This window comes from Trichoderma breve, chromosome 4 (assembly GCF_028502605.1).
Source record: "Trichoderma breve strain T069 chromosome 4, whole genome shotgun sequence".
Lineage (NCBI taxonomy): Eukaryota > Fungi > Ascomycota > Sordariomycetes > Hypocreales > Hypocreaceae > Trichoderma > Trichoderma breve.
In genome coordinates this window covers 1,970,610-1,990,155 of record NC_079235.1, presented here as the reverse complement: position 1 = coordinate 1,990,155, position 19,546 = coordinate 1,970,610, and the positions used below count along the sequence as shown (strand labels likewise).

General features: G+C 49.4%; 7 protein-coding genes across 7 annotated transcripts; 3 read left to right on the top strand and 4 right to left on the bottom strand.

Annotated features, from left to right (window-relative positions):
* Positions 1–462: 462 nt before the first annotated feature.
* T069G_06876 (dimerization and cyclophilin-binding domain of mon2 domain-containing protein) lies at positions 463–5,886 on the top strand (the record flags this gene model as incomplete). The annotated part of the gene is made up of 6 exons (XM_056174086.1): positions 463–540; positions 605–671; positions 731–1,111; positions 1,162–1,250; positions 1,305–3,794; positions 3,853–5,886. 6 exons carry the CDS (start codon positions 463–465, stop codon positions 5,884–5,886), a joined length of 5,139 nt encoding a protein of 1,712 aa, XP_056027665.1.
* Positions 5,887–6,376: 490 nt separating this feature from the next.
* On the top strand, positions 6,377–7,678 carry T069G_06875 (ftsJ-like methyltransferase domain-containing protein; the record flags this gene model as incomplete). The annotated part of the gene is made up of 2 exons (XM_056174085.1): positions 6,377–6,479; positions 6,567–7,678. The coding sequence occupies 2 exons, from the start codon at positions 6,377–6,379 to the stop codon at positions 7,676–7,678; spliced, it is 1,215 nt and encodes a 404-aa protein (XP_056027664.1).
* A 197-nt stretch (positions 7,679–7,875) lies between these two features.
* On the bottom strand, positions 7,876–8,570 carry T069G_06874 (acetyltransferase (GNAT) family domain-containing protein; the record flags this gene model as incomplete). Its single annotated transcript, XM_056174084.1, has 2 exons — positions 7,876–8,219; positions 8,300–8,570. The coding sequence occupies 2 exons, from the start codon at positions 8,568–8,570 to the stop codon at positions 7,876–7,878; spliced, it is 615 nt and encodes a 204-aa protein (XP_056027663.1).
* A 2,167-nt stretch (positions 8,571–10,737) lies between these two features.
* T069G_06873 (uncharacterized protein) lies at positions 10,738–11,403 on the bottom strand (the record flags this gene model as incomplete). The annotated part of the gene is made up of 1 exon (XM_056174083.1): positions 10,738–11,403. One exon carries the CDS (start codon positions 11,401–11,403, stop codon positions 10,738–10,740), a length of 666 nt encoding a protein of 221 aa, XP_056027662.1.
* Positions 11,404–12,910: 1,507 nt separating this feature from the next.
* T069G_06872 (OPT oligopeptide transporter protein domain-containing protein) lies at positions 12,911–15,850 on the bottom strand (the record flags this gene model as incomplete). The annotated part of the gene is made up of 8 exons (XM_056174082.1): positions 12,911–13,114; positions 13,184–13,868; positions 13,941–14,108; positions 14,148–14,832; positions 14,881–15,276; positions 15,346–15,427; positions 15,492–15,629; positions 15,773–15,850. The coding sequence occupies 8 exons, from the start codon at positions 15,848–15,850 to the stop codon at positions 12,911–12,913; spliced, it is 2,436 nt and encodes an 811-aa protein (XP_056027661.1).
* A 1,255-nt stretch (positions 15,851–17,105) lies between these two features.
* Positions 17,106–17,363, top strand: T069G_06871 (uncharacterized protein; the record flags this gene model as incomplete). Its single annotated transcript, XM_056174081.1, has 1 exon — positions 17,106–17,363. One exon carries the CDS (start codon positions 17,106–17,108, stop codon positions 17,361–17,363), a length of 258 nt encoding a protein of 85 aa, XP_056027660.1.
* A 1,083-nt stretch (positions 17,364–18,446) lies between these two features.
* T069G_06870 (bZIP transcription factor domain-containing protein) lies at positions 18,447–19,238 on the bottom strand (the record flags this gene model as incomplete). Its single annotated transcript, XM_056174080.1, has 2 exons — positions 18,447–19,162; positions 19,223–19,238. 2 exons carry the CDS (start codon positions 19,236–19,238, stop codon positions 18,447–18,449), a joined length of 732 nt encoding a protein of 243 aa, XP_056027659.1.
* Positions 19,239–19,546: the final 308 nt, after the last annotated feature.

Below are 19,546 nucleotides of genomic sequence, written 5' to 3'. Positions count from 1 at the left end.
GTGTAGGTATGTGTATATAAATTAGCCAGCTTTACTTTGAAGTTGTCACCTTTCAAGATAGAAAGGTGAAAAGAAGAAGATATTTGTATATTTTCTCTTATTTTATTTATTTGAAGCAAAATAAAGAATTCACGGGATGAGACTTTGCATACCTTACTCCAATGAATGAAGCTGCAATATCTCAACAAGCCCCAGAGAGTACGCTAGTCCCCATGCAACTAGGACGAAAAGGGCAAAAAGCGGAAAGGCGGTGAGCTGGTTCTGCCGGCTTGATGCTCTACCAAGCATAACACCTACACACTACTGATGCGCTGTCCTTGATCATGAATGAGACCTGATTGGAGCGAGGAGCATGAAACCGCGGTATTCCATCATCATTACGACGCCAAAGCTGCATGAAAGCGATATAAACATCGCCCGTACGTTGATTGCCCATGGGCAGATTATTCGGCTGGACCCAAGATGACGACGCAGCTTCTGGCCACGGAGCTAGCTAATCTCATTCAGGAGAGCAAGAGGAAGCATAATGACCTTCGACAAGTACGCACTTCTTCTTCAACTGGAGCTTCATTGCTCATCGGCTCACCTTTTCCTTCTCTTCTAGGCGGCCGAAAGATCTTTAGAAGAGCTGAAGAGCCTTGGCAATGTCCCCGAAACGGCAGCTCCTGAGTGTATGCGCCAGTGGATCCTTCTAAGCCCAAGTGACATCTCGTTGACATTGAACCCCCAGTGCTCTCGCAAAAGCCCAGCTTTGTGAATCCCTTCATCATCGCGTGTGGCACCAAGAATGCAAAGTTCACCGGCATTGCAATCGTCTGTCTGCAGAGGCTTATCGTTGCGAAGGCGCTGCCCAGATCGAAGCTCAACCAGGTCCTAGAGGCGCTGATGCAAGCGTCCTCGGCCGGGCTTGACGTGCAGTTAAAGATTTTGCAGGCGTTGCCTTCGCTGTTGCAAAACTACTCCTCAGATTTGAATGGCAATCTTCTTGTAACTGCTCTGAATATCTGCTTCATCCTGCAAAGTAGCAAGAATGCCATTGTGAATAATACCTCAGCTGCCACTCTCCAGCAGCTTGTCGTTTCGGTATTTGACAAAGTAGTCGCTGAAGATAGTGAGTTCATTTACATTGCCATCAACTTACATTTCCTGACGTTGGTATAGAGAATGGCGGCGATGCCCCTATTGCAGGCGAGGCGCCATCAGCCGACGGCAAAGTAGAACTCCGCGCAGCCGCATTAGATGCGTACCGTGTTAGTGACCTATCTACTCAGATATGTATCGGACTTTATAACTAACAATTTTAGATATTCAACGACCTGTGTCTCTTGACAGAAAACCAGCGGTCCGAATTCCTGCGTTTCTCGGGATTACAGCAAACATTTGGATTAGAGCTCATTGAGTCGGTTATCACGAATCATGCGAGCGTCTTCCTCACCCATCCTGAACAAGCTCACATTCTTCGTGACCGCGTGATGCCTCTTCTGATGAGTGCACTCAAAGGCAAGCCCTCATTCGCCACAACTGTGAGGCTCGTCCGCATCCTCTATACCTTGTTGCGCCGCCATATCAGCATCTTACCTTCAGAGTGCGGCGATGCACTATCACTTCTTACAACTCTCTTGGACCAAGATACCACCATCTGGAAGCGTGCGTTATGCATGGAGGTATTCCGTGGCATATTTGCCGAACACGCTCTCGTGCGTCGCATATTCACCATGTACGACGCAAAAGAGGGCGAGAAGGACATCGTTAAAACACTTATTGCGACTTTTGTACGGCTCAGCACCGAGAAGCCGGCAGTCATCGGCTTAGGCCATCAGTCTTCAATACCAATCGCGGATCCATCTGGTGGCTCTGGCTTGTCTACGGACCAGGCATTGATTGAAGCTACTAGTGTTACTGGAATCATCAGCGGCTCTATTGGGTCAGAGATCTCCAATATAGGCATCAGCGTAACATGGAGCTCTGTTCGAGTTCCCTGTATAGATCAACTGGATAAAGCCGAGGCGCCAACGATTCCTGAGTCGTACATTTACAGTTTGATATTGGCATGCCTCTCGTCTCTTTCAGATGGGCTTGCCAAGTTTATTCTACCGCTCACAGTTCCTAATGAGAATCGAGCTCGGAAAAAGGCCTCAAAACAGGATATGGGGCGTAGCTCGCCTGCTCCGTCCCAGCTGGAAGCCGAAGGTCCATCTCACGGAGGAGCGCGAGAACGGTCAGCTTCATTTAAGAAGAACCCTGTACCAATCAATCCATTGGAGCTGGAAGACCATCCTGCCTATTCCGAAGTCAAGGTCTGCTCTGACATCGTCAACAAGTGTTGGCCTGCTATATTGGCTACTTGCTCAACCTTTCTATATGCTGCTCTGGATTCGGAGTATTACCACGGCTTGGTTCGCGCATTTCAGAGATTTGCCCATGTGGCAGGCTTATTGCAGCTCCCAACGCCACGAGATGCGTTTTTATCTACGCTTGGAAAAGCTGCAGTACCTCCAAATGTTTTAAGTGCGTGTGTCAATGCTGGTCAGTCACGATCTACAGCCACTACTCCGACGGAAACATCAAGCAGCGTTTTCAGCAATGCTCGAGGCCTCTTGAGCGTCGAAAATCTGTCGCAAGTGTCCAGCCCTACGGAAAGACAGCGTCAAGGTCCTGTTGATGCATCCATTACTCTAAACACACGGAACCTCCTCTGCTTGCGAGCCCTGCTTAATCTCGGCATTGCTCTTGGTCCAACACTTGGGCTTGCCTGGGGTATCATACTTGAGACCTTACAACAGGCTGACTTTGTGCTCTATGTTACTGGAAAGGCTCCCGGGAGAACTCAATCTCTGGGCCGTGGCGGGCAGGACTATCAAAGTGAATCAGACGCAAACTCACTCATGGCCAATTTTGGCAGCGAAGTCCGATCTGTTGAAACAGCCGCGTCCAGACTGATTGAAAGCAGTGTTGACTTCCCCAATGAGTCATTCGTCGAAGTGGTTCAAGCTATATGCGGCTTGCTACCAGATGAAGGCGAGGTAAAGCCTAACGCCGACGACAAGGAGACATCGCGGCAGAGCCATGCGAGAAGCTCATCTGGTCAGCATCGGCGAGTACTCAGCTTCTCTGGCCAGTCGACAGCATCCAATCAAGAACTCCAGTTTGCGCTAGCAAAAATGGGGGAGATTGCCATGATTAACCTTGAACGGCTGTTGGCATACGATCCGACAGAATCAGGCTGGGACCTATTGGTGCACAAGCTGATTCAGATGTTAGACTCAAGTGTTATTAGTCCATCAGTCAGAACGAGAGCCTCTGAGATACTTGCAAAGCTAGTGCTCGAAGCAGCTAATGCTGCAGGTACCCTCCCTCCCGACATTCGCGGAGCGATTCAACTTCGGCTATTCGGTGCCCTTCGAGACTCGCTGAAACCTTTACAGAAGGGTGGCCGGGACATCTCTGTTTCAAATGCAACGACGGATATTGAGATTCATAGAATTATTCTTGATGGTTTGCGAGGCGTTATTGAGGACTGCGGGCAAACTCTTGTCAGCGGCTGGGACGTCACGTTTGACATTATTGGAAGCGTTTTTACAGCAAGAGAAATTGATTTGGGAGATCATGAATCAACCATCAGTGCTCGAAACCTCGGTACACGATCGTCAAAGCTTGTGCGATCTTCCTTTAGCTCACTTCAACTGATATGCTCGGATTTTCTACCTTCATTACCTAACTCCTGCTTCTTAATTTTGGTTGATACGCTCTACAAATTCTGCTCCCAAGACGACGATCTCAATATTGCACTGACGGTAAGGTTTGGCTCTTTAGAGAAAATGAATCATTCTGCTAATGAGAACGTATTCTTAGACTGTGACCTTTTTCTGGGCTCTTTCCGACTTTCTATCCGGCAAGGATAAGTCGCTTGACATTACGATTGACTTATTCCAAGCCGCCGATGTCGACGCGCTGGAGCGCCTAGCAGCAGATCATGGCGGCCAAGGATCAGACGCAGCGTTGTGGATGCTATTGCTGTTAAGGCTCACGGCTGTCGCTTCTGATGACAGAGTTGAACTTCGTAACACGGCTATTCAAACACTTCTCCGTATCTTTGATGCTTATGGGGAGAGGCTCAGCCCTGAAGCATGGTCAATATGCATCAAATCTGTGGTTTTCAAGCTATTGGCTTCACTTGAAGGAGAGTTAAAGACCACCCAGGATGAAGAAGTAGACGAAACCGATCGGGTAGAGTGGCACGATACTGCAGTCGTTGTGCTGAATGGCATATCAACTTTGCTCGGAAACAACCTTGAAGTACTTACAGCACACTCATCTTTCAACGAGCTCTGGAATAAGCTGCTTGAGCATCTGGCTACATTACTTGATTTTAAGGTTCTTGATATCAATACCGCAACTTTCAAAGCATTAAGTCATGTGCTTTCTCAGTCAGGAAGCGAAGAGAAGCCTGTCTTCAACGAGACAACTGTCAGGTTCGCCTGGGACTTGTGGTCCCGAGGTATCCCAATCACAAAATCTCCCAGTGGGAAAGCTCAGGACAACCAAAACTGTCTAACCGCCTACGTGGCCGCTCTTCGTGAGGTGTACAGGCTGATCAAGTCTGATATAACGGTAGAGAGAGTCCAGCGTATCCTTGGCTTATTGCGCCATACCGTTGAGGAAGCTTCTGTGGGAAGTTATGCTACAGATATTGACAATCTGACGCAGCTTCAGGCACAGGTATTGGATGCTGTGAAAATGATTCGAACTGACATTAGTGGCGTTCCATCGGCATTGATCAAGCAGGTTTCCGAGTTTGTAACTTTGGCATATGACCAATATTATGAAGCTCAGCCTCCGTCAAAAAGGACTTACGTTGCAATGTCGAAAACCAGTATGCAAATGCTGGAGGGCCTCGTGGTGAGCCACTCGACCGACACTGATATATACACAAGCGGAGCAGTCAGCGCAGCTCTATCTGCTCTCCTCAGACCTATTGCTCTCAAATATCAGTTCCCTATTACTACAAGGACAGTCCAGCCCTGGAAGCTGGCGACATCGACAGTCTTGACAATCGCCGAAGCGACTCTGTCAAAGCTTGATGATCTAGACATACCCACAGATACCATTCAAGGCATTTGGCAGCTTATTGCCGAGATTGCGGATGGTATTCTAAGCGCAGATTGCGACAATCCACCACCTGGCACAAGCGTTGCAGAAGATGAAGCGGCAGATATTGCATGGTTCCACAAGTTGGTAGAACTGGTCATCCCGTCAATGGGGTCAGAAAAGGTGAAGGAGGAGACTCGAAGCGCATATACTAGAAGTCTATTCAAGACATCAATCATTCACGAACCTCCATCGACGGACAAGGTCATCATTCAAGACGGAGGAGCCGGCCTGCCAAAGTTGTACCAGCCACGAGCCGGACTGACAACTTCCGTCCCACCGACGCAGCGTACAAAGATGGCCTACGTCGTGTTTGAAGAGCTCTTCTTGCTCATTTCAACAGACGAGCCCGCTGCCCATAAGCCATCTGCTGCCAAGGCCATGGAGGATCATTCTGCTTCAAGAACCCGCATAGCGTGTACCGCAGCCCCATTTCTAATTCTGCGCTGCGCGTTGACCCTTCGCGCTTATGTATCTGATCAGCCGCTTCGAGGTAAAATGCCGCAGCCACTGAGCCAGAGGAAGGAATTGCTCTGGACGTTGCAAAAGCTGGTTGGTTTGCAGAGCCAGAGCGAGGCGATACCTCCTCTTGAAAAGGCACAAAGCGATGTCAGAAAGCACTTGCTGAGGTTGTACCCCTTGATTGTGAAGGCCCTGAGGGTGCAGGGCGATGAAAAGGTCCTGTCTCTTCTGAGGGAGGCTTTAGATGTTATTGGGGGCGAGTTTGGGGTTGTTTAGAAGATGAAGTGGCTTCTTTAGTGTTTGGGGGTAATACGTCAAAACAGACGCAAGAATTCTGCAATTAATACCAGCTTTATAAGTTGATCGATCACCTTGTTTAGAGTGTAGAGAAGATAGAGCGTGCATTGAGCATTGCTTCGTCGCTTCAGCACTAGATAGAATGTTGAAAATAGTACATATATAATATCCAATCTTCTTCAAGTATCCAGCTGATAGTTGAGTAAATTTATTTCCTTTTATGAGGATGTTGATGAAATTTTCTTCTCTTGATGCAGGGGACATAATCCAAGGCTCACATGTCAAGATGAGATCCACCCCCACCATGCCACAAAGGTACATGCACTGCAGCAGAGCCACCAAAAAGTGACATCGCGGGGCAGAAAAAAAGTTGCACATCCAATATCTCGCCTGCATAGAAATCCTCCAACAGCATCCCGCATTCTCCTCAGCTGCGAGGAGAAAGGGGGGAATACTACATCTATTTATAATGGGCAAATCCTCCAAAGACAAACGTGACGCCTACTACCGGCTCGCCAAAGAGCAGGGATGGCGCGCAAGAAGTGCATTCAAGCTTCTCCAGCTTGACGAAGGTACTGCCCCTCCGGTCCCTCCATCTTTAGGAGTGCGAGATGCCCAATTGCATAGGCCTTGACGCTGAATCAAGTCTACTATTACAGAATTTGACCTCTTCTCAAACGTCTCCCGCGTCGTCGATCTTTGCGCCGCCCCGGGCTCCTGGTCCCAAGTCCTTTCGCGCGTGCTCATCAAGGGCGAGAAGTTTGGCCGCTCGGCATGGCAAGATCGCGACGCCAAGGTCCGCCAGCAGATGCTCGGCGTCTTCCCCGAGGCCTTCACTCCCGAACAGAAGGCGGCTATAGAAAAAGAGACGAGCTTGTCCGCCGCGCAAACCAGAGCCGAGGCGACGATAGCAGCAGCCAACCCAGACGTCAAGATCGTGTCTATCGATCTTCAGCCTATATCTCCCCTCGCGGGCATCACAACTCTTAGAGCAGACATTACGCATCCCGCAACCGTTCCTCTCCTCCTCTCTGCCCTCGACCCATCCTACGATTCCGCAACAGCAGCGGGAACACAGGCCCAGCACCCCGTCGACCTCGTTCTCAGTGATGGCGCCCCCGACGTCACGGGCCTGCACGACCTCGACATATACGTGCAATCACAGCTCCTCTTCGCGGCGCTTAATCTTGCGCTTTGCGTTCTGAAGCCGGGCGGCAAGTTCGTCGCCAAGATCTTCCGGGGTAGAAACGTGGACATTCTATACGCACAGCTCAAGATATTCTTCGAAAAGGTCATTGTGGCGAAACCCAGGAGTAGTAGAGCGAGCAGTGTTGAGGCATTCATCGTGTGCCTGAATTTCCGACCGCCAGCGGGTTTCCATGCAAGCCTGGAGGAGCCCCTCGGGGTAGGACAACGACTAGATAGGTTGGTCAAGGAGCGGGATATGCAGCTACCCATTGTCGCTGAAGCAACCATGCAGTCAAGCAAGGGGACATGGGACTACAGCATCAAATCAGCGCCAACAACATCACACGAGGGCGGAATCACAGAGGTGGAGGTTTACGACGAGACGGAGGGCAACGATAAGGTCAATGGGTCAAGATGGATTGCACCTTTTATCGCTTGTGGCGATCTATCAGCTTTTGACTCCGACGCTTCCTACCAGCTGCCTGAAGACTATGTCTCGCTGGACCCCGTGCAGCCTCCTATTGCTCCGCCTTACAAGAGAGCTCTCGAGATGCGGGCTGCCATATCTAAAACTACCAGGTAGAGACATAAATGGTAGGTATAAAAGAGAAAAAAAAGAAAAACATCAATAATATCCAAGAAACCCAAGATGCAAAAAGCTAACCGTGCCTCGTCGATGAGCGTCAAACGAGACTATGCAATGCTGAAAACATGCGATAATAAAGAAAAAAAAAAAGGAAGGCAAATCAAGACAAGACAAAAAGTAAGCAGCGCCAAGTCTCATTTGTGATCCTCTGGGATATCCTTGACCCCCCCGCCGGGCATCTCCAACAGCACCAAGCCAGCGGAAGGGCCTTGGTCCCAGTCGAGGGCCTTCAGCTCGCGCTGGTACATCTTCGCGGCGGATTGGTCGTGCGTCATGAGGACGAGGCCGCGCAGGTTGGGCCACTCGTCGACGATTTCCTTGAGGCCCTGCATCATCCAGCTGGCGAGGCCGCGTCGCTGGAACTCCTCGATGATGAAGACGTCGGTGAGGTAGGCGAATGTGACGTAGTCGGTTACGACACGGGCGAGGCCGACCAGTTTGACGTTGGAGCCGTATGGTCTCCGCGGAGCTCCATTGTCTATTTACGTTTCACGTTAGCTTGAGCATTCTACGGGAGAGTGGTGGGTGAAATATCCAAGTGAATGAGGGGCGACGAACTCTGCATCTGTTTCTCCGACTCGGGTACGTGGTATATGCTCATCGTCATGCAATTGGACAGCATCTTGCGCATCTGTTGCTCCGGCAGGGGATCGTTCCACCACATGAGGTCTGATTCAAAGACGGCGTTGACGGCCTGGGGCTCGAGATATTTCTTGTCGTTTGTGAGGAAGAAGTTGTCGCGGAACCAGTACCGCGGCTCGCCCTCGGGGTTGGTGGCCTTTGAGCTCTTTGAGGATTTGGAACCCATTGTTGAAACGAGAGAGCCCATGGTTGCTGTCTTGTGTGTGTGTCCTTTTTGCTTTCTTGGATGTGATGTACTGGGTGTTTTTTATGTATAGATACTTGTTCTTTTTTCCGTTTCTTTTCTTCTACGAAAGAGTACAAATGGTTTGGGTGTCGAAGTGGAGGAGAGAAGGGAGGAGTAGTACGATATATGTTTACTTTGGCGGATGAGAGTTTGACCCCCGGCTCATCCTTGCTTCTTCTCAATGGTCCCCCCTGGCGCTTGGTTCCCCATCTTCCCGCCTTCCGCCCTGCTTCTTTTATTCTCCCCTACCCCAGCACAACAACCTAGATAGATGGCCAAGATTAGAAACACGGGGGAGAAAGTCCATGGCCCATACGACTACGTGCTACCTCCATCATGGACCAATCCTGTGGCGTTTACTAGCCGGTTAGCTACGGCTCTTAGAGCGACGGACTGGGGTGTCATCTGGGAACTTTACGTTATCCATTGAAGTTGTTGTCTCTTTTGCGGAGTGTTATATTGAATGGGAACGCCCAGCGAACAGGGTCAGGTGCACCGGCGCACGCAACGCACGCAGGCACTTACTCTTACTACTTCGCGCCGGCGGCTCTGGGCCTATTGGATGCGTTGTTTGGCGTGGGCCTGGCCCTACTTGGCTGGCCGATCGCCTTTCGATGCTCAGGACAATATGCAAATCCAGTCAAACGGCGGAGAAGCGGGTCGCACGGGGTCGGATGAGGAAGGTCGCGGCGGTTCCGGATTCTTATGCCAGTGATGCTGTTGTTGCTCCGGCCGATGGACGACAGATAACATATCATGCAGTAATGCTACGATTTAACAGCCCTTCTCGTCTTCCTTTCGTCTTCTATTCTCCGATTTAGTTTGCTACCCAGCACATGGACACCGCCTCCCCCCCCCGGATGGAAAGGCATCTCAAGCATGAGCCAGTGGACCATCCATTGGTAAAGCCCGGCACTTGCTGGCTTCGCGAAAACCCAGGGCGTGACAAGATCGCGCGCCATCATCTCCAATCGCCGCCAGCATGACCGCCATGATTTCCTGACAAGGTAACTGTTAGGCAATCATTACATACTCGTGGTGTGTCGTTGGCAGCACAAGCTCCAAAGCAATCGTGGACTTTTGGGGTGCAAGTGGCGGATGACGCCGGCTGGAGTGTGGGGTTTCACCGCGTTACCGAACCGGTCTGACGGCATGGGTGGACACCACTGAATAGATACCGGAAGGGGCGATTAACGGTAGAAAATGAGAGGCTAAGGATGCATCTGGCTGTTGCAAGGGATTCGCGTCGATAAGATGTCGCAGAACGGGCTGCATGTTTGCTTGTTTGCTCGAGAAGCCTCGGAGTTGAAAAGATGGCCCGCGCGGGTCTTTGAATATCGTATCATCCAGGTACCCCATCGCCCTTTCATCCCTTTCGTCCTGCATCTTCCTCAATCACTTGTCCTGGCAGGTCCTTGCTCCGTCAGGGCTGAGAGGGTCGGTGAGAGAGCTGAGGCTGCGCGGTGCCTGGACTCGCTACCGTGCACTGCATGCTGTGGCTGTTAATTCGTACGACACAGCCAGCGCGTGCGAAAACAACAAACGGGCGTTTCTCTCCCCCCTTTTGACTGGAATATGCGCCTCTCTTTTCCGACCGCATGTATGACGGCATGGCTTTCCGCAGCGCCTAACAATCACCGCCTCGGATGGTTTGCACGACAAACGCCTCTTTGGGGTTTAGCAGATGAAGCAGCGACGGAGATTCAAAGGGAGATCTCATCTGGCTGGGTGTGATGGGTCTAGCCGCATTAGGGACGTATGATGGATGTCTTACATAATGTCTCGGCTTGGCCATAATTCCGGATTCCTTGATACTGGACTATTACGAGAGTCATCGTACTTGCGTCAACAGCGGAATCAAACATCAATCACCCCTTGCATGACGCTTGATTTATTCACAGGCATACAATTACACACATACGCATATTTTCGCTGGCACATCACTTGTGCACATTCACATTGGCTTCACTTTCAAACGGCAGGGGAGATATTGTCAAAAAACATCCCCACGAAGGGTTTCCTTGAAGTTGAATCCCATCTCTACCTCTATCTCCTCCTTATCCTCCCCTACATGAATTGGCACTCATGATAGGATTTCCTTCACAAGTTGTCAATACATGCCATCTATTTACAGCATACCAACACAGGCCGCAACACCAGCAATCAGGCATGAGCCAAGGATGGCGACAGCAGTGGGAGCGGCGCCGTTGGTGGTGAAGGTGCTGGTGGGGTGAGCGCCGGTGGAAGTGCCGTTACGTCCAGGCAGTCCCTGAGAAGCGGTCACTGCGGATGAGCTTGCGCTCGACTTAACGGGAGGGACAACAGCCGTGGTTGAGGGGGCCGCAGTGGTCTGGGCGGCCGAGTCGGTCTCGGAGGCCGTCTTGGACACGGAAGTCTCCAAGGTCGTGGACAGAGCGATGGTAGCCTTGGTCGTCACTTGAGACTCGCCGGTGGTTGTGGCACCAGATGAGCCAGTGGCTGTGGCCTCACCCTCACTACCAGCAGCAGCCTTGGTCTGGAGGTTGAGGTAGCTGGGCGAGTAGGTCTCGGTGCCGGAGTACAGAGGGCAGCCGGGGACGTTGGTCTTGGGGGGAGCTCGGCCGCCGCCGCAATCCAGGAAGTCGCAGAGCTCGCCGGTGCCGGGAACGTACCAGATGCGGCTGGCATAGGCATCGTAGGCGGGACGGTCAGTGGGCATGACGACCACGTCGGTGTAAGTGCAGCCGGCAAGGTCAGTCTTGGCCAAAGCCGAAGAGGCCAAAAGGAGAGTCGCGACGAGAGATCGAACAGCCATGGTGGGACTTTGAAGATTGAATTTCAAGTGAATTGAGTCTGATTGACAATGGATTCAATGGCCTAGCTTTTAGCGGCAAACGAAAGAATGGACGATCACTGGAGCGATCTTGACGATTGAGCGAGCGACTGGCAACGAAGGAGTTGTCTGGCGAAAATCAAGAAGCGCGATTCCCAAACGGCGACGGCGCCCTTTTTTAACCAAACCCAAGGCCTGGGCCACGCACCATTTAGCGGCGTCTCATCTTGGACCGGAGGCGACGGACAAACCGGAGCCACCAAGTTGAGCCCGTTCAGGCAATCGCCGAGCCACGGGGCCCTGAAATCAGTGGACGTTTGGGCTTAGGGACCTCGAAAATGGCCTCCCTTCTGCCTGATTTGGTACGAGTATTCTCGTCTCCTAGATGACTTGATATTACCTATTTTACAAACAGCTACAGCACAGTATCATGGCTTTGTCCCCCTTTTCTAAGCTGGACGTGTCACGGCGCTATTGCTTGACATGACGCGGTCCGATCATTGATCGCGTCTTGCTGCCTACCTTTTGGCTCTTCTCCAGCTAACATTACGATTCAAGGACCACCATGAACGCGCATTAACCTCGGTGCTCTAGGAACTGTTATGCCATAATAGGCATTATACGAGAAGATAAGTGAGATGAAAAACCTGTAGAATCATGAGTGGAGTAGCGATGAGACCGAAACCCGAAGCTAGCACAGCTCACTGCTAAGCGCCCGTCCAAAAGTAAACTGTGATCATATTCAAGAACCTGGCGGGACATTGATACGCCGAGGAGTAAAAACAAGGTTATTTGAATGCAGTGCTATGCTTAAACGTGTAATTCACCTGTAAAATCAACCATGTTGGGTGTGTTCAAGGAAAGCCTGCAGGCCGTAATTACACCATGTAACTTCGGGATTTTTTCTGGCCTGTTAGTGGCGAGTCATTGAGGGTCTGTCTAATTGCTCCAAACACTAGGCGTATCATGCATGTCAGCCCCTTGTTTGGGGCACCTCGGCAGATGCCGGACGTGATGTTGGTTTGCATGGCTACATGTATTCTCATGAGAATCTAACAGAGTAAAAGCAGATAAACAATGGCGAGTGTCCAATCCGATGATGGGGGATTTTATCGGGGCTGTCCTGTAGCATGGCCGTTCCAACTTGAATATTGCGGATATGATGGCTACTAAGGGCGTCAAACTGTACTCCATAAGTAAGACTATCCAGCACCCCAAGTTTGCTATCCAGCATTCTGAGTCTCAAGGTCAAAGCCAGATAAATGACGAGTGACAATATCAGAAACAAGAGGATTGTAGTAGGTAGCCTAGCAGCGGATAGTAGAAAAATGTAGCAATAGTAGCAGATGGTAATAGATGGTAGAATAAAGTACTGTTAGTAGCAGAAACTAATAACAGCAGCAGATATAAAGAGCTGGGTATATACTACATATTAGACAAGTAAGCAAGTTAACAGTCTTCCCCCTCCTCTTCAAAAAGGCACGATAGCTCAGTTGTAATGACCAGGTGCAGGCCCAAAGAACTCTCCCTCGGGTAGCTTCTTGAGAGGACAGGCGGTGCCTTCGCATCCCATGTTAACCACATTATTACCCCACCAGTCCAAGGTGATGCCCCGGTATGTGAGAGCAAAGAATTGGATAATGGCCGAGATGGCGATGCCGGCAGAGAAGGCGGCAGACAGAACAAAGTTGTACTACAAAAAGAGAAAGATTATTAGCAAGCTAGATGATGTACCAAGGTGAGCATGTAGTTTCTTGCCTACCTTGGACCACAGAGTCAAGAATCGCTTCTTGATATAAATCCAGGACAAAAACGCGACAGGCACAGCGGGCCAGATATAGCAAAGATTATATGGCGCCCAGTACATGCCCCCGTTCAACAGAGCCACGGGATGTGTTGCGCGAAGCACGCGACTCTTGGGGAAATACTTGCCGAGGACCCAGAATATCACCACAACGGCGATGCCAAGGGGGAATCCGACAAGAGTTTCTGAGTATTGGCCGCCCACGCCCCAGAGCCTTTTGGGCCCTACGGTACCCCAGAGAGTGACCCCAGTGAAGAATGAGGTTTGGTTGGGGCATGTGAACTTAAATGGAGCGTTCTCAGTACAAATATCTTTGAGGTGGACTTGGTACGAGACGATGCCGACGCTGACAAACGTTGAGACCAGAGTCGGCACCATCTGCGCAAAGAAGGTGAACCGAGGCGGGATTTTGACATAATGGGCTATCTTGAGGTCGATACTAAACGATAAAGCGTGAGAACAAGTGACGAAGCCGTATGTCTTAAAGAAACACAGAGCGAGCGCGTTGCCTTGCACAAAGGATCCACCGATCAACTCGGCTAGTATATCCAACATCGTCTCAATGCCGGTCATGGCGTAAATAATCCCAGTAGGGACCATGAAGACCAAACAGAGACCGATGCCATAAAATACAACGCCAGGGCTCGTGAAAGTTGGCCAGTGAGCAATTGCCGTACAACCAAGAGCAACCGAGAGAACAAGAACAATCATATACCACCACTCTGGAACTTCCCGGTACTTTCTCATCAGACGGTTGTGCACGTCAAGGACCTGGCCCTTTTCAATTTCGGCCTTTTTAGAAGGGCGGAAGCTGTTGACGAGGTCTCTGAATCCCATCATAATCTCCAATTGGTGGTAGAGAAACCCATATGCTAAAGCGGCGCTATAAGTGCTAAAACTGAACATGTAGTATGTAACATACCCAGCGGAGAGGTATGGCTGTGAATATGCTTGGTACTTTTCATTGTCGATTATTCCACGGCTGTCGAGGATGGAAGTGACGTTATATCGCTTGCCATAGTGATCGTATGGCTCATTGGAGTTGATTGGTAGATATGCAGTGTTATACGTGTTTGTGTAGTATATTGCGATGACGACAAACATAGACAAGGACATCCCAGTAAATAGGTTGAAAGTACTAAAGAATGGCGCCATGAGGGGGTCGATGGCATATGTGAAGACGTTCCAGTCAAAGGTAGGCAGGGGGTTGAGGCCAAGGCCGTTGACCGCACCCGTGATATGATTCAAGCTAGCATTATTCGGAGCGATCCAAGTCATCCAGCTGAAGAGCCCAAGGGCCCCGAAGATGTAGTTGGGGAACCAGAAGTATATAAACATGAACACGAAAGCAGAGAGGAAGAATTTAAATCTCGACATGCGCCATGTTATGCCGAATGGACCCAAGGCCGGGACATTCCCCTCAGTGTGAAAAGCACTGTTCAGGGCAATAGTAACAAGAGCCTGGGGCCATACACAATACGACGGGTAAACCAGGAACCTTCGGCAAATCCCAGCGAGACTGTAGCCGATGAAGTTGCTCGATAGAGCAATCAGAAGTTGGTAGCCAAAATTGAGCGCCCAGGACTGGTTGAAGTACTGCGGGAGAACTTGGGCCAAGATGACGTTGTTCGTGTATGGCGTGCTCTTTGCAATACTGGCCATCAATGTGATGAGCATGTGCTCTTTCTTATTGAAATGGCCAGGGTTTAAGCTATGCCGGACTCCAAACAGCGTGATGCCCACGTCAGGCAGAAGCCATTCCAACATTTTCCCCAGAGGATACGCCAAGAGTTGGGGGACGTTGGACGTGACGTAAATGGCAGGCTGACGAATGCCAAAGAAGCTGTTGATAAAAGCGATGCCGCCGGAAAACATGATTCCCAAGACCCAGGCCCGGATAGTCGAACATGGCATCATAGGGTCGTCGTAGGAGGAAACAACGCTTCTAACTTCGGCGTATGGGCTGTTGGTGACGATAAGAGCAGCTTGAATTTTCATTCCAGAGATTTGCTGCTCATATTTTTCCGGATGTTCAAAAATGTCGTCATTGTCTATAAACCGGGAGTTAGAAGATGAGACGAGTTTTCAGATATAAGCCTTCGAGAGTAGTAATAACTTACGAAGAAAAGCCTCGGTTTTCTCAATGACATCCAAAGGAAAGTTGGGATCCCTCTTGTGAAGCCGATAAAAGGTGCTGAGGAGCTAACCAAGCAGAGTCAAGTCAATATCTCGTTAAATAAATTAGTATATGTAAGAAGTCACATACGTCTCTCACTTCCTCAAGAGTGTATGTTGCCGCAAGTTCCCTAGCCTCAAGTAAGTCATCCTCGGTCACGTGTAGATCACGCTCTGCTACTCGATCTTCGACTATGAGATGTGATGGCTCATCGGAATTGTTGTGGCCCTAATGGGATGTTATTCAATCTTGTCAAGGTATTTGCTGTAAGATATTTGAGTAACGAGAAGGAAAGTGAATGACTAGCGACGATGTCATGTAGGGCAGAATTATAGAATCATAGAAGTATATAAGCATAAGAAAACACATACAATGCTACTCTTATCACCAAGAGCACTGCCATTGTGCTCTTGCTCTTGCACGACAGGCTTCTCGATTTCTTCGGCCATGATTACGGCCTTTGATCCAATGGTTTTCTCTCCGAAATGGCCCCAAATGGCTCGACAATAGACGAGTAGGTCTACTAAAACTCGATCAAGACGGGCTAGGGTCGACCTTTTATTCGTGCTCCAATAGACAGCCTTTCAGCGACTTATTCCGAACCAAAAGCTATCTACGGGTTGTACAGAAAGACACACATATATATGCAGTGTAACCGAGGGAAGCTAGATTTCCGATAGTGACAGGGGGGTTACATGCAAGATAAACACGAGCGCAACATGAATGGCAGAGAAAAGCCCCAAGAAGCCTAGGGGCGGCAACTTTTACCCCCTTATTCGGGTGGTTTTGTCCAAGGCAGTGTCGCACAATTCGGCCTCCACTTTGCTGATCCAAGACATGTCTTAGAACTTGCGAAAGTACCGTAAGTCCAGGCCGACACAGTAATATCGTCCTCATATAGTAGTAATACTAGGTGGCAAACGGGCATCCCAAGTTACAGATGCATACATTAAGCGCGTTCATACTATAGATGAAAAGCTGAGTTTATATGCGATCCCTGCCGGTTGGTTTCAATATTCGAAGCCCTGAACCGATGGATCTCCATGCCAGAAACAAAGTGTGGACCGTGCACTCAGTACTATCAGCTATGACGTTCTAATAAGCTCGTCAAGAAGCCTCACAGACTCCTAATTAGAAAGAGTAACTTTTCAACATCTCAAGTTGGCTACATATATCCGGTATCCTAGCGACTATTTGGGGTTCAAGTATCGGAACGGGAACTGAGAGAAATCCCTTTATTACTGCCACATGGTATAGTATCCATCTCTTTTTATTAGATATCCAGAACCCAGTTCCCTGTATCTGCTATCACTACTTTCTGCTACCATTGCTATATTCCTCTAGTATCCGCCACTATAGATATATTTCTTTAGTATCTGCTACTTTGGTTATCTGCCTCTAGTGTCTGATACTAACATTACTATTAAACGTTAGCCAAAGGATGCTTAACTGCAGAATTAGAGCGCTAAATAGTCATTCCCTAGGTAGAATATATCAGAATGTCCATGGAATCAGAGTTCTACCCCTCCAGGGAAAACCTAAAGTCAACGCCTCTCTTTGCAATACTTCACACCAATCGGGGACTAACCTTTTCTCAAGCTTCCAAAAAAAGTATATTGAGGATATATAGAGCAGCTTAGGTCACCACATGAATGAAGGTTAAATACAGCAGCAATCATCGCAACCGTACCGCACCAAGGCAAGATGCCCAACTTCAATCCTTCCATCTACCCAAATCATTCCCAATTCGCTACACTTAGCAACAGCAAAAACATGGAGGAAGATCGAGTTGAAGCCTTCTTAAGACTCCTTTTCAACATCCTAGGCTTCATCGCCATGCCCGGCTTCGGGATGGAGACTCTCATCTTCCGCATGGTCGGCCTCAACCCATCGACGAGCTTCCGCATGTTTCCTCCGGCAGACATTGTCCCCGGCCACGAATATCCTACAAGCGTGGCCTAAGTCTTGATTACTATCCTATTTATACCCAGATTTATTGCTTCGGATTGATATTTTGATGGCGCAAACACTCTTGGGACGATGCTTCGTCCGGTGACAAGAAGAGCCAGCCTACTCGTGGAATACGCCATCATGTTTGCCCGCGTTTGGCTGGCTGCAGCTTGGGTAAATATGGCATCGGCTCAGTTTATGATGGACTCAGACCTTGGGAGGTTTTCTGTGAAGCTTGGGAGCGTGTGTTTCATCTTGTGACCTGGTCAGGCTCAGAGATGTGGTGCCTAGGATGGCATCTGCAAGGCAGGCAGATAGGAGGTGTTACGCGGATATCTCGATAGGTTACATGAGCTATATAAAATTCAACTAAATATTACAAACGTATGGCGCAGAGGTTTCTAATTCAAGCATGCCATGATTCTTTGCACACAGAAAAGATCTTGAGACTGCCGCTCTTGACGCATGGGTCAAATATCGAGCCTAGAGACACACTCATAGACAAGTTCAGCAGGAAGCTCTTCCTGGAACAATAATTAAGAAAATTTGTATTCGACGAATGAGCTTGAGGAATGTGATCTTTATCGGTTAATTCTATTATTTGCTTCACTTTTATGTGGTCTAAGTGGGCTACAGATGAAGAGTGTCGATTGCGATATCACGACTCCATGTTCAAATGTGTAGATGTAATCAAACAGCAGGGCATGACATACATCAGATCTTAGTCATGCAAGAACCCTCTCCAAAAACATGTAATACATCATACAGTGCCGACCAGCTTGGTCACAAGTGGATTGGTAGCTTTTAGAATTATATCATACACAGCAACACATGTACGCTTGGCAAATGGCTGCCAGCATAGAAATCATGCCGACGTCTATGAACAATACACGAGGTCACAAGTAATGCGGTAGGAACATGAAGTTCAAATGAAATAGTAACATTTACACTCTGAAAAAGAAAATGAGAACTACTTTAGTAGTATCAGATGCGCAACATTGCGAATAATAAATACAATCTTCCCTCGGAACCGTTTTTAGTCAAACATTAATAGCGAAAAAGGAAAGTGAAACAACTTCCGTCTTGATTACTTCTTCACTCCGACAATGCTCCAGATTGCGACAGTGCAATCCTCTTCCAGTGATCACGCTCTGCCTCCAGCTTCGCAATACGCTCTTCTAGCTCTTCGAATCGCTGAGCCTTTCGCTCACGCGACTTTCGAGCAGCCAAAGTATTACGAGCTCGCTTCATGGCAACGGTGTCATTGGCGTCCTCCACAATGATAGGGGGCAGGGGCTTGTCTCGTCGGCGAGAGTTAACACCGGAGACGGAAGAGTGTCGCGTAGAACCCGTGGGGGATCCAGACGACTTCTTCCTGCCGCTACCGCTACCACTGCCACTGCCAGAAGATGATGATCGGTACATGGGCTCTGATTCCAAAGGCTTCTGAGCAGGCGACTCGCTTGCGTTGGCAAGCTCTTGGCTGCCTGCATCAGAAGGAAACAGTGAGTACCAGGCGTCGCTAGGACCGTTCTCAAATTCGGCATTGCCAAAGTTGGGAGAAACATCATATGAATCAAACTCAGGGCTGCCATTGTACAGCGAAGGAGAGGTCAAGGCAGTCAGCGCCGCTGAGTTCGGCGCTGACATGAAGGGCTCCTGAATCAGGAGGTCTTGGGGAGACACAGTGCCAAGATTAGAAGCAGCGCTGGAAGCGCCACTGCTGAAGTCAAAGTTGGAAGCGACTGCCGGAGAAGAGAAGGCCGTAGAGGCACCTCCTTCGAAAAAGGTGAAGTCGTCCAAATCGACGTCTGTTAGAGAGTGTGAGCGAGAGTGATCAAGCTGAAGCAAATTAGAAGGGTTGGACAAACCTGCAGCGTTCATCATCTTGGCGGCTTGATTTTGGTTACCAGTGTTCTGATTAAACAAGGGTACTGGTGGCCGTGCAGTGCGAGAAGACCGATTCAAAGAAACCGTTGAAGATGGAGCAGAGGATGCGTAAAACTGATTCGATAAACGATTGCCGTATGCAGAAGACAGTGATGGGTGCCCAATAGCCTGGAGTATCTGGGCCACTCGTTGATTTTGGACTGCGTGTGAAGCGTGCTTCTCGCGACGGGTGTGACAAGAGTGACGACGTTGGCTAGGTAAAGGAATACTCCTATTATGTTGACGAGGCTGAGGGTTGTCGAACA